The 22477-nt window shown below is 37.1% G+C and overlaps 1 protein-coding gene across 8 annotated transcripts in view; it reads right to left on the bottom strand.

Moving 5' to 3' along the window:
- ITCH (itchy E3 ubiquitin protein ligase) overlaps positions 1-22477 on the bottom strand; it is a 66103-nt gene that overhangs the window by 18418 nt on the left and 25208 nt on the right. For all 8 annotated transcript variants that reach the window (XR_013939932.1, XM_080557701.1, XM_080557705.1 and 5 more), the window contains 12 exons: positions 20991-21081; positions 18283-18421; positions 15646-15770; positions 14280-14417; positions 12074-12116; positions 8931-9100; positions 7459-7693; positions 6074-6169; positions 4629-4803; positions 3535-3601; positions 2245-2329; positions 736-864 (listed from right to left, as the gene is read on the bottom strand). Coding sequence is in view for 7 of the 8 variants with exons in the window: in XM_080557701.1 (XP_080413827.1) it covers positions 736-864; positions 2245-2329; positions 3535-3601; positions 4629-4803; positions 6074-6169; positions 7459-7693; positions 8931-9100; positions 12074-12116; positions 14280-14417; positions 15646-15770; positions 18283-18421; positions 20991-21060 (1472 nt within the window). In the remaining variant the exon portion in view is untranslated. The remainder of the gene's footprint in view (positions 1-735; positions 865-2244; positions 2330-3534; positions 3602-4628; positions 4804-6073; positions 6170-7458; positions 7694-8930; positions 9101-12073; positions 12117-14279; positions 14418-15645; positions 15771-18282; positions 18422-20990; positions 21082-22477) is intronic.

Here is a 22477-nt window from a genome sequence, read left to right on the forward strand (position 1 = left end):
CTGAGGGGAGACCTCACTAATGGGTACAAATATCTGGGGGGAGGGTGTCGAGAGGATGGAGACTGTCTCCTTTCAGTGGTGACCAGCAACAGGACGAGAGGCAACGGGCACAAACTGAAGCACAGGAGGTTCCGGCTCAATATGAGGGGGCACTTCTTTACTGTGAGGGTGACAGAGCACTGGGACAGGTTGCCCAGAGAGGTTGTGGAGTCTTCTTTTCTGAAGATACTCAAACCCCGCCTGGATGCCATCCTGTGCAACATGCTCTAGGTGATCCTGCCTGGCAGCAGGGTTGGACCAGATGATCGTCAGAGGTCCCTTCCAAACTCAGCCATTCTGTGATTCGGTGTAAAGAAGATACTAACAATAAGGTGGGATGACATTCAGGTAATTTAAGCTTGCAGCTAAGTTCTGTTTTTAACTCCATTCTGTTTCCTAAGAATCAAAGAAAGGAGGAGTATACTTGTAAAAATGAAGACCAGTAAGTGGAAGGAAGGGATCTGGTCATCAGAAGTGTTGATGGTCCCCCTATCTTATCTACTACTTGGTGAGTCAGATTCTTAAGTATTCAGAACAGTAATCTTCAGGGACACTTATCAGTGGATAAAAAAAAAAAATCAGAGGCTTTAATACACGTAACACTTTCTGCACACAAAACAGGCAAAAGAAAAAAACAACTTATGAATGTTAAACTTCACTTTTAGGAGCTCAGAAATAGTTTAAAAAAACGCTTACAGAGCAGACTTGCCCGTGCGGGGATCTATGTATGTAGTGGTTCTTCTGTTGTGATCCACAAAATATGGAATACCTTCCACAGTAAATCGCATTTCCCAGCCTTCCGGTAAAGGTTTCTCATTTAATTGACTATGGGTACAAGAAAATACATAGTAAATTATGAACTTAATACATGAAGTCAATTGATCAGTACTTGAGACAGTAAAAAATTTAGCAGATCTAGAAAACTACAGACGGAGAAGCTTTCATTTCAACATTTATTCCACGTTTTTTTCCTCAAATTTTCACATCAGCTCTCAGCTGGACCAAAATGAATGTTTATTTAAACAATAGCACCTTCAATTGCACTATCAAGAATAACAGCAAATCGGTAAACATTCTTGTATTTTTCTGTAAGTTTCTATGTTTCCTCCACTTAAGCAACAGCAACTAAAATCTAACTTTTGTTAGATTTTTACTCTCAAGATGACATTGCCCTAATAACTAGCTTTTGGTACCTCACATACAATCACAATAGCTAAAAGCTTAAAGAGTTTCAGAATGACAAAAATAAAATTATCAAGACAATAAAAATACTGATCTTATGCAAGTTTGTTTTTTTTGACAACTTCCAACTCAATTTTGGTATCAATATAAGTGTATCTTGATATGTTTGGAAAACCTGAGTATTATCACTCCATCGAAGTGCTCTCAGAGTGACTTCCCTCCATGGAAATATACTTCAGGAAAGTGTTTCCAGCTATGAAATCAGAACTTTTGATTGTTGGGTGGTTATTAAAAATAACAGTGCTTTCTGTACAGTCAACTGCTGCAGTGAACTTCAAGTCACTGAAAGCCGTTGAAAGGCTGTCATCTCTGGCTGTGTCTATTAACCCTTCCACTCTCCCTCATTTTATTCCATTTCATTACAGATGAATTTGCTTCACCAAGTGGAAATTTTCATCTCAAACATAGAACACCCTTCACCCTTGATTTCCTGCCTACATTTCCTACCTCAGAGTCAAAGTAACTGGATCCCAAACTAAACAGTAATCTATTAATCCAATACTTGTAGAGTATCCAAGTTCTGTTTCTTTTTTATTGTTTGTTTTAGAGTGGTAAAGTAGAGGTGCTGCAACTTTTGGAGTTTGTCTTTGTCTTCTGTCTCTTAGCTACTGCCAGTCTAATAAATAATCAAATTATGCAGGATCTTCTGCACTAACACATCAGCTGAAACAAACACTTCCCTCCCTCCTGCAATGATCCAAGTTTCTCTTATTCTATAAAAAGAGTATGAACTGTTCTGGGAATGAACTTACTGCTGGTGACAAAGACTTTCCTGATAACTGTATTATTACCAAGTGTTATTTTGACAGTTTCCATTTCATCTGGTACCTTTTACAGGACTGCCTGACAAGCGTGTATAGGACAGCCTATGTTTTAGCTGTAAGCACCATCTCCTAATTCTCAATCTCACTACTTGTTATATTTTCATTTCAGATTTACATGAAGCTGCAACTGATTTCTTACCCCTGACTCCTGGGATCTTCCCACTGAGTGATACGTGTGTTGTGATTGACAAAATATACTCTGCCATTGCTGTCAGTTCTCTTTTCTGAAAAGATACAAAATGAAAACAAATTTCAATACCCCCTTACTGTATTGCTGAGACTACAAAATAAATTAATATAAACAAAGCCTGCTACAGTTTCACCTGTCTTCAAGGTTCTCCATACCTCCTTTGACTCAACATCTTTTCACTTTCATTGGCATTACTCCTCAATAGTCAACTCACCAAAAGGAGTCTATTTTAATACCACTGACTACTAACAACTATATGAAACAGTCCTTCATGCAATTTTTATTTAGAGCGTTATAAGCAGCACGCAAAATGTAGAATACAAATTACAAAAACTGGCTATGTGTTGACTATCACAAATAAAAAGCTTCAGTTAAGAAGGAAAGTGTAGAAGCAGACACTTGTCTATAGGAGTTATACTGAGAGCAGAATTCAACATGACGTTGAAATTCAGTTTTGTTCCTTCCTGGGCAGTCAGCCTCAAAAACATTACTTGAAATGTTACATATGTAGTGCATCAAAGCACAAGTGTGGGCACAATGATCTTATAGCATGACATCACATCAATACCAGAACTAAAAATACTGACGGTTATATTTGAAAAGCAAGAGACAAACCCAGCTCTAATTCTGACAAGTATAGTCACTTGCTTTAAGACTAAACAACTCTGAGAACACTGCCTATGTATCATGAACCCTGAATTCTTACAGCAGCTTCATAGTCACCAGAAATAAAGTTTTACACTTACATTTTTGTACATAGACACACACTAAGAAATCTGTTTATTGTAAAAGGTTAGCCCTGTGAATTACAAAACCAAACAAATTCACTCCAGAGAGAGGGAACAAGTCAAGGAATGATTAGTCATCATAAAAGCTTTTCAGTGCTACAGAATTCTCCAAGAATTGGCTACATACCCAGGAGGAGGGTAAGGGGTAAATCCTGCCTAATGAAAACGGTGAAAAATGGGATGATAGCGGGAAAGAAGCTATTATGACATGACAATTATTGGGAACAAAACAGAATAGTTTGTAGTTTCCAATCTACTTTGGAACTACACATCCTTGTCAGAACTTGATGCTTTAACAGCACATTTGATTAGATTTAATTCATTTTTAAAATAATCTAGATTTTCTTTTAAATAAAACTAGCCTAGAACAGCTGACAAGATAATTTGGCAGAAGTATGCTTCAATGTCTAATTATACTGCATTACAAAACACTGTTTCAAGTCAGTCTTACCCCATCCAGGTGGCAGAGGGCCAAGAGGATCAAACTCTTTGCTTTGCATGGAAGAAAAGTCCTGGTTCTGCAAGTCACACAAACAAATGGTGCATTAATGACTAGCCTCCATCCATTTGCCTTCCAGATGCTCTAACATAGCCATCATAAATTATTAAAGTAAATGCATTTTTGTTAATTTTACATATAATCAGAGGCCAACTTTTTTTTTATTCCACAGAGATGGCATATGTTGTATTACAAATTCGTCTTTTATTTAAGCTCTTCTGCTTCCTTGTACTAAGGATTCGCAGCTCTTCTGTTTGTTAATTTTATAGCCGTTGGCATACTTAATTAACTGCAGTGCCAAGAAAATAATTATTCTTTGTGAAGTGCCCCTGCCTACACAGAAGGGAAATTAGTACCACAGTACCCAAAACAACCAGAAAGCAAATCACTTCAGTCCTGCATTCAGTACTGTTCTCCCTACCACCATTTATGAGGTGCGTTTTTATTCTGTATATATACAGCAAATTTAGAACCTATGCTGTTTTTAATGAACTAGTAGCGTTATATGTAGTTATCCAAAGTCTATTATTCAGAGGTAAACAATACATTTGAAATTCTGAAAGGGTTATTTTCCTCTGCCTTCATAGCACTTATTTTACCCAGAGCTGAAACATGTCCCGTGAGCCTGCCTTCCTTCTAGGCCATTGCAAGGCACAATTTAAATAAAACAGCTTATTACTACGCTGCAGTTTGCTTTGAACTACTGGCTTTTGTTAATATTATACATACATTTTACCAAAGATCACCACATATATTCAGCTGACAAACAAAATCCATCACACTGCCTGCAGTCATTGCAAGGACATGAACTAAGGTTACTGAACCAAGGCTCATGCCATACTAACAAATGTAAAGATACTATATATCACAAAGAATAAACCATAACAAAATCTTGTGTCTTTGCTGGGAAAAGTCACCTACAAGCATTCTCAAAACACAAATACATATATAGTTTCAATATTTAGAAAAGAGACTAATGGGTTGAGAATTTGGAAAAGATACTTCTCTTATCCTTTATCAGCATTAGTACGCATTGTACTCCTTACCCCATATATAAATCTCTGATTAAATTGCTGCATGGCTCCTTGAAGCTGACTGCGTTGAAGCTGCCACTGCTCATAATTTCGGACAGACTCTAATGTTGGCCTCTGCCATGTTGTTGTTCTGGTGAAGTGGTCAACATAATAAATTCTCCCCATGTTGTCAACTCGTCGCTCCCAGCTTTAAAAAAATAAAAAAATAAAATTAGAAGCAACGGTTCTCAATAGTTGACAACTTTAAGTGCTCAGAAGCACATTTAGGAAAACAGGCAGTATGTTTGGAAGTGGATATAAAGCATGGGATCATTAGTAGATAGTTTTTTTTCCTCCTTTTACCCTCCACTAAAACTGTGTGTAAAGAGCTAAAATTGAAGAGAATCACTTATTTTGTTTCCAAGTCAAACTCATTCTATTTACTGTACTTTCACTTTAAACACTGAAAGGTTTAAACCTATTTTTTTAAATGCTACACGAACCACTGTCAACACTGTACTGTTATGGCATTTATCCTACTCAATTCGCAAGTCTACAGGTTTGTCCTAAAAAGACAACAAAAGCTCAGACAGTTTGGCTGTACAATGCAAGATTTCCTCATTCTCTTTCTGAGGAGATCAGTCGGTTTGGGCAGAAAATGAAGTTTTGGTGTTGGTGTGTGTTTTTATTTATCTTCAGTTCATATAAAATCAATACTATTTACAACAATAGTAAATCATCTTAGAGTTTAAAACAGCTTGAGTACAACAGGTAGGTTCCTTTTTATGAGACAGTCTGCCAGCTTGTTTATTCCTTAAAATCAAGTTCTCTTTAGGGTCCCACGTGTTTTTACTTTGTAATTCTGCATAACATGTGAGCCACCTGAGTATGAATGAAGTGCAATAAAACAATTGTTTTTCCTTTCACTTCAGGAAAAAATAAAAACAAACAACAAATAAGAATACTACTTCCATGTAAAGACTAACATCACTGGTTGTTCTAAGACCTGGAAAAGCCTAATAACCAAAGATGATTTTTAAGAGCATAGTAAATTAGCAGCTGGGAACCCTGAGGCAAGATCAAAGGACTGTAAACAGTAACCTCAGGATAAAGAAGTAACCAAGGGCATTCTTGCTCAAGCTAATAGTTACCTTAATCCCAAAATACCTTTCTGGGGTTTTGGTTCTCTTCTACTGTCAGGGATGTCTGCTGTCTTTAGCTTTAACCCATTTTTCAGCATACAGGCACGCACTTATTCTTTGACAGGAAATTCCTATTCTGTTATCTTTAACATTCAACTCTTTTCCACACTATATACTATGCATTATTGCAGAACTCTTTGGAGACAACCTGGAGCAATTGTTTGAGCTCAATGCTATTTACAAACCTGCTCTTTAGCTTTAGTAAGGTGTCAGTCAATTTTTGATACAACCAATCCAAACATACCCTAGGCAAGGAGACGATTTTACATGGCTTACCTTGGAGGAAGAGGCTCTGGCCGATCCCACGTAGTTCGTTTTTCAACATGATCTACATAGTATATTCGACCATGTTGGTCTACTCTTTGCTCCCAACTGAAAATAAAACAATAGTTTTGTTTTTCTCGAGATGAATGTACTCCAACCATTCATGTATAGTATGAAGCATACAGTATAAAGAGGAGAAGTATTTGTTTTCATAAAATGCTTATTTCTATGTAAAACACCTGACCATGTTGGTACATGATATGCACCAAAATGCTGTACAATATACAGTGGTATGATGTCCATAGTAGCAGTAATTCTATGTTAACTAGAACAAAAAAAATAAAAAATGAAAAATATTTTAGAAAAACTTTCTACATGACCACCTCCAGTTTCTGGAAAACTGAAGCTAAAATGCATGTATATGCATGCAGTCTTATCAAGCAATGAAGCAGTATTTTGTATTCAGTATTTAATATGTGTTCAGTTATGTGTTGAGCAGTATCGTTTAAGGAGCATAATCCCATTAGAATAACATTCATTCAACTTAAATCCCCAAATTATACAAATTTTGTACACATCATGTATACACGGAATTCATCACAAGAGCACTGATGTATTTTCTGAATATGCAGCATTTGGGATACTGACTTACTCTTGTATTTGTATCAAATATAACATTGGAAGGAAGCATACTAATTTGTCATTTCTAACAAAATCAAAATGGTTAAGCAAAAACTGATGTTTTCAAGAGTGCTTTTATATTTCACAGTTATCCTGTAAGTAAGGTTATTCAGATTTCTCTCACCGCTTATTACCTGACTTAATTTGCAGTCAGTTCCAATTATACCATTCACATCAGGAAGCTTTTGCTTTCCCTCACTCAAAGAGTCCAGAAACTTTTATTTATTTTTTTAAGAAAAAGTTAAGAATCTACATGAGAGCTTTCAGGCAACAGACCAATCACCTGGCAAATTCCACATGCATGTAAAATACCACATTACGCCTGCACTACTCCCAGGAGCTGCGACCTCCAAAATGGAAGACAGCAAATTATGTCCTGCAATAATAGCTTTTCGTTTACTTATCCACTCCAGTATTTTACTACCTGACTTCATTTCAATTTGAAGACAGCAAGCTGCCTTGTGATTTAAAACTTCCATGTTTCACTGACTCGGCAGCATATGACAAGCATCAGAAATACTTGAAAGTTCAAATTCTTTCTTGAATAAACTATGCTTCAAGATATACTAGATCAAACAGTTCAGAGAACTTCCACTTCAAGCATTTTGGGGGATTTTTGTTATACAGTAAAAGGTAGATGTTATGAATGTTTCAGTATACCTACTGCAAGAAAATCAAATGAGAAAAATCAGCACAAAAGATCATTAAACTCATACCCAGGTGGAAGAGGACCTTGACTGACTGTAGTAAGTGCCTGAGCTGGAGGATTTCCTGGCTGGACTTGTCTTGATACTGGAGGCGTGGTGAGTGCAGCAGTTGCAGGAGCTGTTGTTGCAGCTGTTGCCCCCTCAGGGCTCTGTTCTGAAGACGTACTTGCAGCTGTACCTGCCAGCGATCCTGCACTGGCCCCATCATTTTCTGTAGATGTGGATGAAGGACCATTTATACTTGCTATAATGTCAGAGATCAAAAGACATGAAGGGAAAAAAACACTAATTAGTATTTCTCTACTTATCAGCAACCTATTTCAGAAGTTCTGAATCACGGAAGTAAACATGCAAAAATGTGTATTTTGAAGAGTCTGCATACAGCCACATTTCACACTTTACACAAGAACTAAAAATGCAACTTCCTCTTGGTTTGCAAAAATGTTTTAATCCAAGAACAGCCATGAGCTGCACAATTTTGACATTACTGTTAAAATAAATTATATTTACCAAAGCAAGTTGTCTGCATTCTGTAAACACTAAATGATTATAAACAAAAAGCTACTTGCTTGCATTGATTAATTTTGCATTTATTATTTGCAATGATATTGTAATGGATAATATGCATTAATATTTTCAAGGAAAGATTGACATGATGTGGAAAAATTAAGGGTGTGGGATGGAGAATACATGCATTCTTTAACTGCTTTCAGCTTTTCTTTGTTTTATTTTTTTTTCTGGATGCCATTTGCTGGGTGATATTAAAAGCTGTATATAAGTCAGGCCTTATTACTGAACTACACTAGATTTAGCTTTTAAAGTAATTACTATAGTCCAGTTTCCAGTCCCGAATAGGTATTTATCATCAACTGTGATAATGGGATCACTGAAACAGATGGCAGTGTATGGGTGTGGAACAGTTAACCTGAAAACATCTGTCAACTAACTTCTCAGTACTACATCTCAAAGTTTTGTAGTTTTTAAATGATTGGATAAAATAAAACACATTTATCTGTTTCCGTGCAAAAGAGTAATCAATGTTTTAAGTGCTGCTATTTCAAAGAATTTAACTAGAATTGTAAAAACAAGTCACTAGTCTTTCAAAACCCAGTATTATCTACTTGAGGGAGTTCAATGAGTCCTTCAGTAGATTTCTTTCTAAGTCTTATTAAACTTAATGGAATGTAATAGTAGCATTCCTTTGTGTTCTTTTGGCACCGTCTCCATTACATTTAGCAGCATCACTACAATCATCATTTATCACACATGGAGGCAAGAATTTTCTAACAATATGAACAATGACTAAACAGTATATATTGAATGCAAGCTGAAAAAAGAATCTTTTAGAACTTTACTGCCAAAAATTTTGCCGTGACAAAATGTAGTAGTTAAAAACATGCCTCAGCAATCGCTGCGTTCATTCTAACACTGCGTGGCTTATCGATAGCTTTGAAATGAATGCCTGCTCCTAGAATACATACCAGCTACTGAAGTAGGCCTGCGCGGAGTCGGTGGAGGTGGTCTGGAAGGCCTGGGAGGTCTAGAAGGTTTGCAGCTTCCATTTGTGAGTAATGGAGAATCACTGCCATTAACAGTCTTGTTTTCATTGGGAGCAGCATCTTCAGAGTTTTCGAGGCCATTTGAGTTGGTCCTTTGCAGGAAAAGACAGAAAGGAGAATTATACTAAGAGTCTGTGATTACACCAAGCTTTATAAAAGAAATGAGAATGTAGTAGTTACTACTAAGTGAGGTTTTTACATTCATAAGGATTATAAAAGCCTATATATTTGTAGAAACATTGATAGTTTATGTTCTGATGGATACAAGGTATCAACAGATGAAAAGGTAGTGCAACAGATGTATTAACATCTGTTGCTGAAATCTCCTTTTTCATTATCCAGCTCAATACAACTGCCTTTAGGCCTTCTGCATTTTGCTGCTCAGCTATTCCCTCCCGTGAATGCCATTCATCTCTAAGACAGGAAGCTGATTAAGACCAGAGAACAGCCTGTGTGCATTGGCTCCACAGTGTGAGCACATGCTTAGAATACATAGAATGCTTGATAATTTTAGAAGACTTAACTACGTATACACAGATTTCTTCCTAAACTCAGTTCTGGAAATGGCTAGAGAATTTAGGACTAAGCATTCACATTCTGACCAGCAGGTGTGAATTAATATAAGCTTCTCAACTTTTCAAGCACTGAACTTTAAATACCAGTCCCCATCCATTCTGTGCTGTTCGGTTATACATTCTGATATATTTGTGCCTCTTTGAGCAGAGTTAAACGTATCCACATCTTTACATCTAAAACATTTTCAGAATTATATATGTTGAGCAAAATAAAAAAGATCTATTAAAATTCTAGTGGACTGACAAGTCAAATACACAGGCCATTAGTAACAAAAACGCAGCTTATGGTTTCAACCCAATACCTCTAAAATCACATACTTTTAAGTACACACAAGTATCAGTAGGTAGGCCTAATTAAATCACATAGTCATAGAGGATCAAGCAGAACCATATATATCTGACCTCAGCATCAAACACACTTTTGGTCTATAGCAGGTGTGGTACATACGACAATTTATACCATACCGCAACAACCCTAAAGTAGATGACTATGAAAGCATGTACAAATTGTTAGAGACATGAAGTTTGCAAGAACTACCACCTAGCTTTTCCTCAGTCCCAGAAAACACACTGCTGCTGTTTGAATAATAAAGTCAAGTATAACCTTTTATTTTTCATGTACCTGGAACAGGCAGCAAACATATGTATATAGCAATAAGCACTGCTAAACATACTCCAGATCATTTACATGATCCTGAAAATAAACCTTTAATGAACACCAGAAACCCCACTGGTTAGTACTAAAACTATGCACATGTTACTACAATTATTATACTATTATACACTCAGACATTCGGAATACTCAAGCATGAAAACATTCTTCTGGGCATAAAAAATAGAAAATAAAACTGTTACGGAAAGGCTCTAGCCTACACAGTTCAGTGAGTTATAATCTATAAAAGAATAGTGGAATTTAACTTAGCTACTCCAGAGGTCATCCAAGAGCGTTGTGCACTGTACAAATATTTAAAATACTTGTAGTACTGAAAACTAATTAAAGCAGCTTGGTGCTCTCGTTGCAGGTTAATCCACTGAGTATGGTCACACTTATCCTACCAACTAGCATGGTACATAATCCCATATCAACCGTAAAACACTAGTTATTAGACAGCTTTTGGTATTGTCTTAAAAAGGCTAAATATAATTCTGATACTTCCATGTTGTAAAACAAAACTGTGTAAAAAAAACAGTGGTATTTATGCATCTGTGGGATTTTTATTATTATAATTTATTTTGAAACAATTTGGTTAATCACTGGGAGATTAAACAAATCTCAAAGACAACTTTTTACTTTAGTACATAAGACGGACCCTTGTCTTAAAAATGGAGGCTACACTCAGCAGACATTAAAAGTAGAAATAGTCTGTACTTTGGAGTAAGACAACTCCTTTTTAGACTAGTTCTAAACTGCAGCTTGCTAGTTTTCCTTGAAAAAAATGAAGTATACTGTTACTATACTCTCTGAACTAGTTCCTCACAGTGGGGCCAGTCAAGCTCACACTCAACCAGATGTCCTCAAAACAGAACAGAATTTGCCTGTGATACTGAAAAATTGCACTGAGCTCAAGAATTTTCACAAGAGTTATAAATCCAAGAATAATGTATGTGAAAAGGTTCACATTTTCTGAACTACAAATGCAAACTGATGTATGAGAGTAAGTATAACATCAGATGTACTTCAGTCCTCTTTAAGGCAGAAATGTACAAAGTATGCCACTGTGGCAGCTAAAATATCACTGGTCCCATAGCTGTTAGCACTCTTAGCTCCAGGTGCCACATTCCCAAAAGAGACAGCAGGATATGCATGCACCTTACAGCAATAGCTCAAAGTGCCCAGTGAAGAACAATTAAAGCCAGCACGTACCCCTTCCAGCAATTTTGGTGTGGCTCAGGGTAAGCAGAGAATGAACTATTACTGGGATTAATTGTAAAAACAGGGTAGCTAGATTTGCTAGTGGACACAACCAAACCAAAGCATTTGTTCTGATGCCAAAGATGTCCATGCAATTTTATAATATTTTAAATGAAACAGATAAACACAGAAAAGATCTTTAAAGAGTAACTGCCAAACTCAAAGCCAGCATTCTCACAATATATTGTTTTTAAAGATACATATTAACAAAACTAAATAATCCATAAGGCATTTCTTTTAAGGCCTTTATAAGGCTGAAGAATATGTTACGTCTGTAGCACACTTTTTCATGGAATGAAGCTTTTTGAGGAGATGAGGAACACAAAGGGATAAAAACACAAAAGATCAGTCAGGTATGGAGGCAAACTGAAGCTAGATGTGGTTCATACAGAAAAAACTTAATATTTGAATGCACAATTGTATAGTATTTTTGTTTAAGGATATGCTCAGATCTTAACAGATACTGTTGCAGTCCACACTCAGAAATTCTTCAGTCATCATGTACGTAAAACAGACAATTCCTCATTCAGAAATGCAAGCACTAAGGCAGTACAAAAAAAATAGGAAAAAAATCTTACCGTGTATCATTCCTTGCTCTGGAGCTATCATTCTGTACAGGACCTTAAATAACAGAAAGAAAAAGACAACAGTAGTATGAGCAACACTTTAAATCATTTCCAAGAATACAAAACAAAACAGTCTTAAATGCTCAGATTTCTCTCAAACGTGGAGGTGATGCACTGTAAGTGCTATTTATCTTCTGTCTTATTTCAAGACTATATATTTTTCATCTCTCTTTATATGATTTTTAATGCACTGCTGCTGTGAAGCATGAAAGCAGCAATATTTCCACTTTTTGGAAGTTAAAACACTACTTCATTCCACTGTATGAATATTGCTAAATGCACACAGGTCACTGTCTTCTGTCTTTGTAACAATATCATGTAGCGTTCTCCATTTTTCAAGTGGAGCTTCCTTTTCATATTCTCTACCCTGTTTTGCTGATATGCAGAGCAGTTAGGGCAACAACTTCTTTAAAATCTTCTATCTGACTGGCTAGCAAACAACAGCAGGGACTTTGCTATCTCGGGCTATCCAGCCTGGACCCTTCCCTTTCTCTGTAAATTGTTTAGCATAAAGGCATTCAAGCAGGTACAGAAGTTGGCTGCCCTCCTAACAGAATTACAGCAACTCAGGCTAGATCTGCAAATGTTTTGCAACTGCTTATTCAGCTACCTTGCAAATATTTGCCTTTTGTGCCAGTACTCACAATGCTTGAATATACAACGCTGAACTACTCATTCATACAGACAGCACAAACACTATTTCCACAGAATTAAATGAATATAATTAACAAGAGAATCAGTTATCAGTTCTGATGGGAACTAACTACAAATCTAAGATAAAGACTATGATGTAAAGGCTGTTTATTATAAAATGCTGTTAATGTGCTGTACAAGGAGATGATTTTAATTACAGAAACAGAAATCTTAACTTAAAATGCTAGTCAGTAAACAGTGTATCTGCCTATCAGTACCTCCAGTTTTGTAAAATAAGAATGTGTTAGACTACATTTTCTTAAGATTTCACTCTTTCCTCATCTGCTCCAGTCACCAGATGACCTGGTAACCCTCTGCTGAGCTTCTGCTTGGCATGTCAACATCTGCCTTGTACTGTAGAGCCCAAAACTATACATAGTACTCAGTTCAACTAACTGCATGACTTTTTCTACTTAGTAGCATGTTTTTCTCAGTAGATGAATTCACGGAAATGGTTTTCATCCATGCTTTTACTTCTTCCAATATTTCATCTGAGAAAAATTTGTTACTTTCACCAGGTGCTTCTGTCAACATACCTCAGCCCTGCTCTAGAAGTCCCACGCAATCCAAGTATTTGGCTTTTCTTTACAGAAAAAACAAAAGCCTTAAGAAATAATGGTTAAAAGCCTGGTGTGCTAACTCAGCGTTCCTGTGATACTTGGATGAAATCAGAAATCAACCTCATTTAGTCCTTTAAAACAAACAAACCTAAGAAAAAAACAGAAGCCCAAAAAACTGCTTTTCTTGAACAAGCCAATCAATTGCCTAGTTTATTTCTCTAGCTTTGGAGAAGCTATCTGCTGTAGCTAGTCACTTTACATGTTTCTAGTCTGCACTGTGCATTTACCCTCAGACATGCTCTTTTGCCTGTTCTGCACCAATGGAACTAAAATCTCTTACTTTTTATTTTAGTCTAATTACACATTTTACTTCAAGATTTTCAGTTATCATACTAGTTATCTGAGACTGAAGATATCAACTTAACAGAAAGAATAGTGAGTCTCACCCTGCAGCACTCCAGAGGTAACAAAATCTATGAAATCATTTACTTAAATTAAATGAGATATTTAAAGATAATAAAAAATACTGTTTCCTAGCCATTGGAATATTTATGAGACTAAACTAACCTGCTTTATATTGATTTTCTGCTTATGATGTTATGAAAAACCGAGGGAAACTAAAGGTTTTCATTAAAACAAGGCATAAAAGCAGTTTGGAATTGCTAGATAAAAGTTAGTGAAGTCCAGAAAAGAAATGTTCTGATCTTATTTGCATTACAGTAATGCTGATAATCTTTGCTGTGGACTATGACTCCACCTCAAAATAAAGCACACAGGAGTTCCGGTCTCTACAAATATGAAGTGAAAAAAAAACGAAAACCATTACTACAACATTGTGTTAAAACATCCAGCAGAAAAAGCTTTGTATACCAGACACTACACGTAGATTGTACATTTGAACTTACTCCTTGTACTTGAGGCATCACCATTGGTTAGGAGCTCAGGATCTACCTGCATCCCATCTAGACAGACAGACAAATCTCCTACCACTTCTGCTGGTTCTCTGTCACCAAGAAGATGCAATGTCACCACTACCTGTTCAACTGAAAAAGTACAGAAAAAAAGTGGGAGTTTATCTTACTATATAACGAAGGAGTACATTTAATTTAAGAAGACAATCACAGACCACAGTTATCATAGCTCACACTCTCCATATTTTTTTATGCTTTGTGTGGTAAAGCTAATCATTTCCACTTATCAGTAAAAGATATTATTTCTATAAAAATGGGAATAGTAGAGCATAAGCTTGTTGCTGCCTAAAGAAAGGGTTAACATTACAACAGAAATCGAGTCTCCAGGTTCTGCCCACACTACTCAAGCAATTAGTACACCTGTCCTCAAAAACCTATAGTTAGGAAATGTAATTCACCTCATTTTTCATTCAGAGCAGATATCAATTCTATCTTCAGATTACAGCATTTCAAATTTATCTAATGACATGCAATTTTGCATTTAGAATATTTTTAGAACATTAGAAAACCTTGCATCACATCCCTAGACCAAAGACATTTTTCTGGTACATCATGTTTTTTCGTCGAAACTCAACTGTAAATAACCATGCCCAAAACAAAATTCATGTTTTTTCATCGAAACTCAACTGTAAATAACCATGCCCAAAACAAAATTCAGTGATACAGCATGATATCAAGTGTCATACAGAACAATGTAGCTACCCAAGGCAATTTTTACCCATAATCAACAGGACAGTAACAGTCTATCAGGAGAAAAGTTTGTTACACTGCTATCAACATGCCGCATTTACAGTGTCCACATTTGAAATTACAAAAGCAAAGACATCTTAAAAGCACAGAACACAAGTATGAGAGCACATCGGTGCTATATACTGTAGCAACACAAATACTGTAATGGATGTGTTGTATTCTGCTTTGAACCTTCACAGGATGCACATACTGCCTAAAGGCTAACTTGTTTTAAGATGCTTTTTCATGCAACATGCCCCTAAAACACTATTTAGAACAACAATAACAAAGCTTCACACATTTCCTGGTCTAGCACTAGGAATGTATCTGAGTTGTAGCTTTTACACTATGAAAAAAGAAATGCTTTAAGTAAGCCTTCACTCCTGTACACAAAAGCAAAATGAAAAATACCACATTTCCAATAACACCATAGCAGATTGTGTATAACAAAGAAAGATAACACTGAAAAAGCCTGAGGAAGCTCATAAATGCAATCTGCAGCAACAAAAGGAATTCTTGAGGCCCATGTAGTCTTCAGAGAGTTGCACACAGCACTCAAACTTATACTTACGTTTCATACTGTTTGATTTCAAAGTCTCATGAATATCCAGAGCAGCACTTCCCAGAAGGACATCAGATTTTAATGTTTGATGGCTCCAGACTCGAAAGGTTAATTTACTTACAGGAGTGACAATTCTGAAAAGAAAAGGTTGAATATTACGTAAAGGCACTTGTTGGTTGAACTGAATAATCTAAAACAACTGTTTTTAAATAACATTTAAGTTTCAAAGAAATCACGGTGATAACATTAAACCCTTTTAAATTATAAAGTTTTAGTACACAGTTACTTTCTCTTTCATATAGGAGAGAGACATCAATAAAATGTGTTGCAAGACTGTTCACAGAGTGAGTACGTTTTTTATTATCGTTTTAAGGGAAATACTTATAGAAAGACTACTAGTTTGTAATTAACAACTGTGTAACCAAGATTAGAAAAAAAAGACTGATTCTTGCGGGTTCACATCTCATGAATATTCAGCATCTGTATACCTTGTCATGAGAATTTTCTACACAGAGGGAATACAGCAAAATTTCCCTTCTGAAAATGTTATTTGAAAATTTTAGTACATCCTGTAAAAAGGATAGTACTCAAAACTGTTCTAAACTATTTCAAGTATTTTGCGAAGATGAATGTTCTCCTGATAAATTGCTACATACTTGAATCGTGTGGAAAAAAAAAATATACACACACACACACACATATATATATATATATAAAATGATCTAACATTTTACTAGTACATTTCTGGCTGTAGAACATATATAGAGAGACAAAAAGAACATTACAATTCTTCCACAACTTAACAAGTCACAGAATTCCAGAATGGCTGAGTTTGGAAGGGACCTCTGACGATCATCTGGTCCAACCCCCCTGCCAGGCAGGATCACCTAGAGCACATTGCACAGGATGGCATCCAGGCAGGGTTTGAGTATCTTCAGAAAAGAAGACTCCACAACCTCTCTGGGCAACCTGTCCCAGTGCTCTGTCACCCTCACAGTAAAGAAGTGCCACCTCATATTGAGCCGGAACCTCCTGTGCTTCAGTTTGTGCCCGTTGCCTCTCGTCCTGTTGCTGGTCACCACTGAAAGGAGACAGTCTCCATCCTCTCGACACCCTCCCCCCAGATATTTGTACCCATTAGTGAGGTCTCCCCTCAGTCTTCTCTTTTCCAGGCTAAACAGGCCCAGCTCTCTCAGCCTGGCTTCATATAACAGGTGCTCCAGTCCTCTAATCATCTTCACAGCCCTCCTCTGGACTCACTCCAGGAGCTGCATGTCCCTCCTGTACTGGGGAGCCCAGATCTGGACACAGTGCTCCAGGTGTGGCCTCACCAGGGCTGAGTAGAGGGGCAGGATCACCTCCCTTGACCTGCTGCCAACACTCTTCTAATGCACCCCAGCATACACTGACATTTATAGCCATAAGGGCACGTTGCTGACTCATGTCACAAAGTTCTCTCACCACTTTCAGAAGTGGGATGTATTATTTACACAGTGTGACATTTTTATTACATTCTTGGAGAATGGGCTCCAGGTTTATTATGAAAACAGATCCGTTATAGATCCCTTATAGATCCAAGTACCACAACAGTTTCTCTCTGTTCCAAATCAAACAATTTGAAGAATTCATTTTTTTTTTATTTTTACCTCCATTTCACTTTCCTCAGGCTTGTCTTTTTTTTTTTTTTAAAGGACAGTTACTTGGTTTTGTGACACAAAAATCTGGTGCTAATAACCTGAAGCAATGTCTTCCACAGCATAGACACAGTACAAACTGTGGCAATGTAAGCCTCTACATAGTCCAAACAACAAAGTTCTCTCTGAAGAATCTTTTTATCTGACTAGGTGATAGAACCACAACATTGGAACCTCTGCCAAACACATAGGCTGTTCAAATTGGTCAGCCTGTGGCAGAGATGGTGCGGACCTGTTCCTAGAGAAGCTGTCAGCTGAGCTTCTCTCTAAACCTGAAAGCTCTCAATGACCCGTGCTGTGAGGCCCTCCACTCCTAAACCCTTGTCAGCAGTTATGTACTGGGAGAGCACCTCACTGGAGAAGAAACATAGGATAACAGAAGTAACTTTTACCAGAGCAATTACTCCCTTCCCTCTACCCCCCAAACAAGCTGAACCAAACCATGCTCATTTCAAAACTGCTAAATCTTACTAGGTATTGTGCAGGAAGATGATTGCATCTGAGATGGTGTATGCAAGCCAGCAAACCTTGGGGAATAAAGCAACTCTCCTGGTACTAAGAAAAACCTAAAAGTCTGGGGATTTTTCTTTTTCTTTCTCAAAAGTATTCTGACAACAGCGGAAAGATGAGCATTATGAAAGCGCTGATGATATTACAATTAAGAATATACTCTCAAAACTGCTTCTAGAAAGTCACTTTTAGAGGTAAAATATTCACCTGCCCCTCATATTCCCTCGAGTTTTCAGAAGCCTTATGACAGAGAAACAAATTTATGGGGGAAGACGACGGTTAGACCACACAGTGCTGCACAAAGAACAGCAACAATTTTCAACCATGAAAAAGTAACCTTAAATGCAGCAACAAAAAATGTGCATGGCACTGCCAGTTTTATCATCAAACGAATCACAGCATTAATTTAGCTCAAACTGGAAAACAAAACCACCAAACATACACTGTAAGATGCTGTTTCCACTTCGGACTACTTGTGTTGTTGCATTTTTCTGTCTTCTTTGACTGTCCATCTACTGAGACTTCCACATAAGGGCTAGGTCCAAACCATTTATTTTTTTCTTTCAGTTTTGCTGAAATAACTGTTAAGAAAGAGAAAAAAATATAACTGACTAAGTATTTCAACCGCTAAAAGTATTTTTCAGCTGGGTACTTCAGTATTCAAATACCAGGTCATTGACACCTGACAGTAATGCTGCAGAGAAAAACACATTCTTTTTTCCAAATATGTTCTTGCATTTCAGACCATTTTGTCCAATGCTATAGTTCAAACAAAAGCCTAAAACATGCAACAGTATTTCTATACCATCAGACACTATCATTGATAATTATCAGAGTAAGATTCCAAAAGCACTTTAGTGTTGAAAGTACAAAATATCCTCTAGAACCTCCTCCTCCTTATCGGCAGCCAGAAAAATGCCTGGAATTTATTACAGTTGCTTGTTAAAAAGCTCAAAATACGATCCATCGTCCTCATTAAGCAATCTTGGACAACTGCCACAACTTCTGATGAAAAGATCTTTAACAGAAAGAACTTTGTGTTAAGCTTTCTGTAACAAAGTAAAATTACAGAAAAGCTAACTAAAGGCACAATTCAGAGTTCCAATAACTACCTGCTGTTCTGCAACAAAACCTGGACAGGACTTGCAGCTCTAGACCGTTTCTCGTGTTAGTAAATATACTCTTTGTATTAATGGCTGGGCAGCAACATAAATCTGGATTTTTTGTAATTATTTTTTTCTAACATTCAACATAACTTACTGCAATGGTCCTGGCTTGTCAAACACTGTGAGTTGCCTCCATTTAGCCAAAGAAACACACGTTACCCCAACAGTTACCCCAGTCTATTTGACTCCTTGATGAGGAGCGTTCTTAGATTCATTGACAGCACTAAGCTCATAAAACAAAACTTAAAACAAATACATGATCATTTCTAATCAGCCAAGTAACTCTGCTCTGTTGCTACAAATGTCAACCTGGTCTCCTGTATTTTCAACACCCATCTCAGATCAGCTATTCTACATGCTTAAAAAAAGATAACTAATTCAAGTCCATGTGGCTAATCTACCTAGATTCCTTTTATAGTCTACGCTCCTTTAGAGATTTAGAGAAGTAGCTTAGTATAAACTGCTGTGAACTGCTCCCAACGGAAACTCTTTCTCTATTTATATGAGCACTCAGAAATTAGCTTCAGTTATCTAGAATTAATTTCATGAATTCCCTTCCCCTGATGCCTCCACTACTTCAGCATTACAGCATTTCATGCCTCAACATCACGATCTACCTCAAAGACATCAAGATCCAGTTTGAGGCAGCACATATCAGCAGCTGTGTACCTATTTTCAAGGTTTTACTTACAGAGACAATCTGAAAGTTAATTTAAACCTAACGAAGACAGCAGAATGGAGAGATGAGAATAGGGCAGGTGGAGACTTGGTTACAGAACTTTCTACAAAAAGATAAAGCCTGCCTGCAAGGGAAATGGTTTTCTAGAAGTGTGGTTGAACTTTTGTAGAAATTAAAAATCAACCATCATAAATGTCTCCATTTGAACATGAGACATTTCTTTAACTCTGCTTTCTTTACGAGAGTTATAGGCCTTTAAAGGAGCAAACCTTAGACAGGCATCACCACTTTAATCCTTAGCTACGCAGAGGATGTACCTCCTTTGAAACCTCTACAAGTCTTCTTGCCAATATCGGTCTGTATAGACAAGGGTTTTCTTAAAGCCTCATGGTCCACTGAGAAAAAAAACCACAAGCTTGTGACCTCAGTGTGATAGTTAAGGGCAACATAATTTGTTCATTTCCAAACTTCTGTTTAGACTAAAGTCTCCCCATCTATTTTTGACAATTCTTTTCAACCCCACAATATCAACTTTGCACCCTCAGTGTGGAAACTGTGGGTATATGCAGAGTTATTGCATAAAGTTTACCCTCAATGCTTCTAAACGTAGACCTGCATATATCCACAGATCTTGCATTCTCAGGCTTCAGCTTTGACACTTCAGTAAAATTTGTCAGTTAGAAAGTGAAGAAAACTTGATGAATAAGTTTCAACAGATGCTCTGTTGGTAGGGCACTACAAAAAGCAAAAGCATGCCATGTAAATCCATTCATATGCAATCTACAGGTCCCCAATTATAGTAATATTGTCATCAATACTTACTAAAAACACTTTTATAATGGTGCCATGAAAACATTTAACAAAGTAGTAGCAAGTCAAATTTAATGAACAGTAGTTCAAATTAACTTAGCTTGAGATGTAAAAAGATTATGTGAAATTGTTAAGTTTGATATTATGTGAAGTGTTAGCAACAGAAAGCAGTATTGTATTACATTTTTACATTTCAAAGAAAACTGTTCTGTACAATTGACTTAACAGTATCCAAAAATAATTTCTTCCTTCCTTACATGAAAATGTATAATTTCAAAATGCATTTTAGATGAAATTTTGAATAAAACAGAAGAATTTCTGCCAATTCATGATTGCATTAAACTATTAGTTTTATTTTGCTATTTCTCTTGGTTTTGAACTACTAAAAACTTGCTGAAATGCAACATACTAGTAATTACTCTTTCATTATGGGAAAAACGCTTTTTACTTTTACATTTTTAACCAGAAAGGGATATATAATTTTAAATGACTTACCAGTGATTTGAAGCTGTGATTTCATGGAAAACCCACTAGATGATCCCGATTTGGATCCAGTGCCAGCCATAATATGGGCTGGATCTTGAATCTGGATAAAGAAAATGTAAACATTTCAATCACTGGAAACTCAAAAATGAAATTATCTATTTTTTGACATGTAGATACATTACGCTGCAAACAAAACTGGCACTCTTGCTCTCTCTTTTCTTTCCATTTCCCTGAAGTACCAAATATGGTTCACAAAGGGCTTTGTCTCTGCCATAACATGATCCGTAAACATCCCTGTCCTTGTCAGAAAAGGTCTTTTGATCTCGTCCCTTGAATTTGCCCACTGATTGAGTGTGAACAACATTCTTATCTTACCAAAGTTTACTGTACCTCTTACATCTGAAAATATCTGCCTTTTTAAATGTTGTAAGTCCTGGGTAAGAAGTTTACCTACCCACGTCAAGTATTATTTTATATTAAAACAAACAAACAAACCCTACAAGCATATGAAAAAGGAACTATTACATTAAAAAGAGAATTTAGAGAAATCTGCTTCTCTAAGTCTTTCGCCTCCACTTGTAAGATCAAAGCTAAAGCCCAGGGTTGTAATTCCACAACGCACTTCACTATGAGGGGAAACATCACTTCTGGAAGAGGACAAGACACCCTTCCTTTACAGCCCAACCTTCCCTCTCACCACACCTGCGGTGGCCTGAGCCTTCCAGCACCCCCTGCACACTGCACTGAGGTGAACAGCATCCTACTGCTCTTCAAACTTGAGTACTCAGTCCAGTATTTGTTTCTTGGCAGCGGGAAGGAAGAAGAAAAAAGGGGACAATATGCATCATATAGTTTGGATGTTAACAGACAGAAATGAAACTGTGTTTCATATTATATTGAAATAGAGATTAGTTTGGAAATATTCATAGGAGACAAATATATCTGGATTTTTAAAACACTTGTTCAGGTCAACCTTGAGGGAGCGAGGGCTGTAAGTCCTTTATAGCTTTACCCACTGGAAAACAAAAGGGTTACTGAAGATTCCAAATTACCAGCTGAACCTGACTTCCAGACTTCTTCCTGCACCCCCTCCCATGTCACATCCCCACCGTGCCACATCTTCACTGCCCCCTGCAGCCAGAGCCACTGACCCACGCGTACGGCCTACCCATCTCCTCAGCGCCTGCGAGTCTCCCAAGTGCTGGGCACGTCTCTCGTCCGCCACCCAGCCTGAATCCCTCGGCCCAGCAAACATCATGGACCAGGTCATTTGCAGCACACAGTGCTGTTGCCAGAAATGAAAGGATCAAGTTACCTTAAGCTGCTGCTGCCTTTATCTGGAGTACAAAGGGCGACATGTGTGGATTTCCCCAACAGGAATGCCACAAGCAGTCTAACCCACAAGTGCGGGCCTTATCACCTGCGTGCCATGCAACACCGAGTTTGAGAAAGGAGACTGGATTTGAATATTGCCAAATCTTTACCAGATTCCAGAT

The sequence above is a fragment of the Anser brachyrhynchus genome, assembly GCF_964034855.1.
Source record: "Anser brachyrhynchus genome assembly, chromosome: 16".
NCBI classification, from domain to species: Eukaryota; Metazoa; Chordata; class Aves; order Anseriformes; family Anatidae; genus Anser; species Anser brachyrhynchus.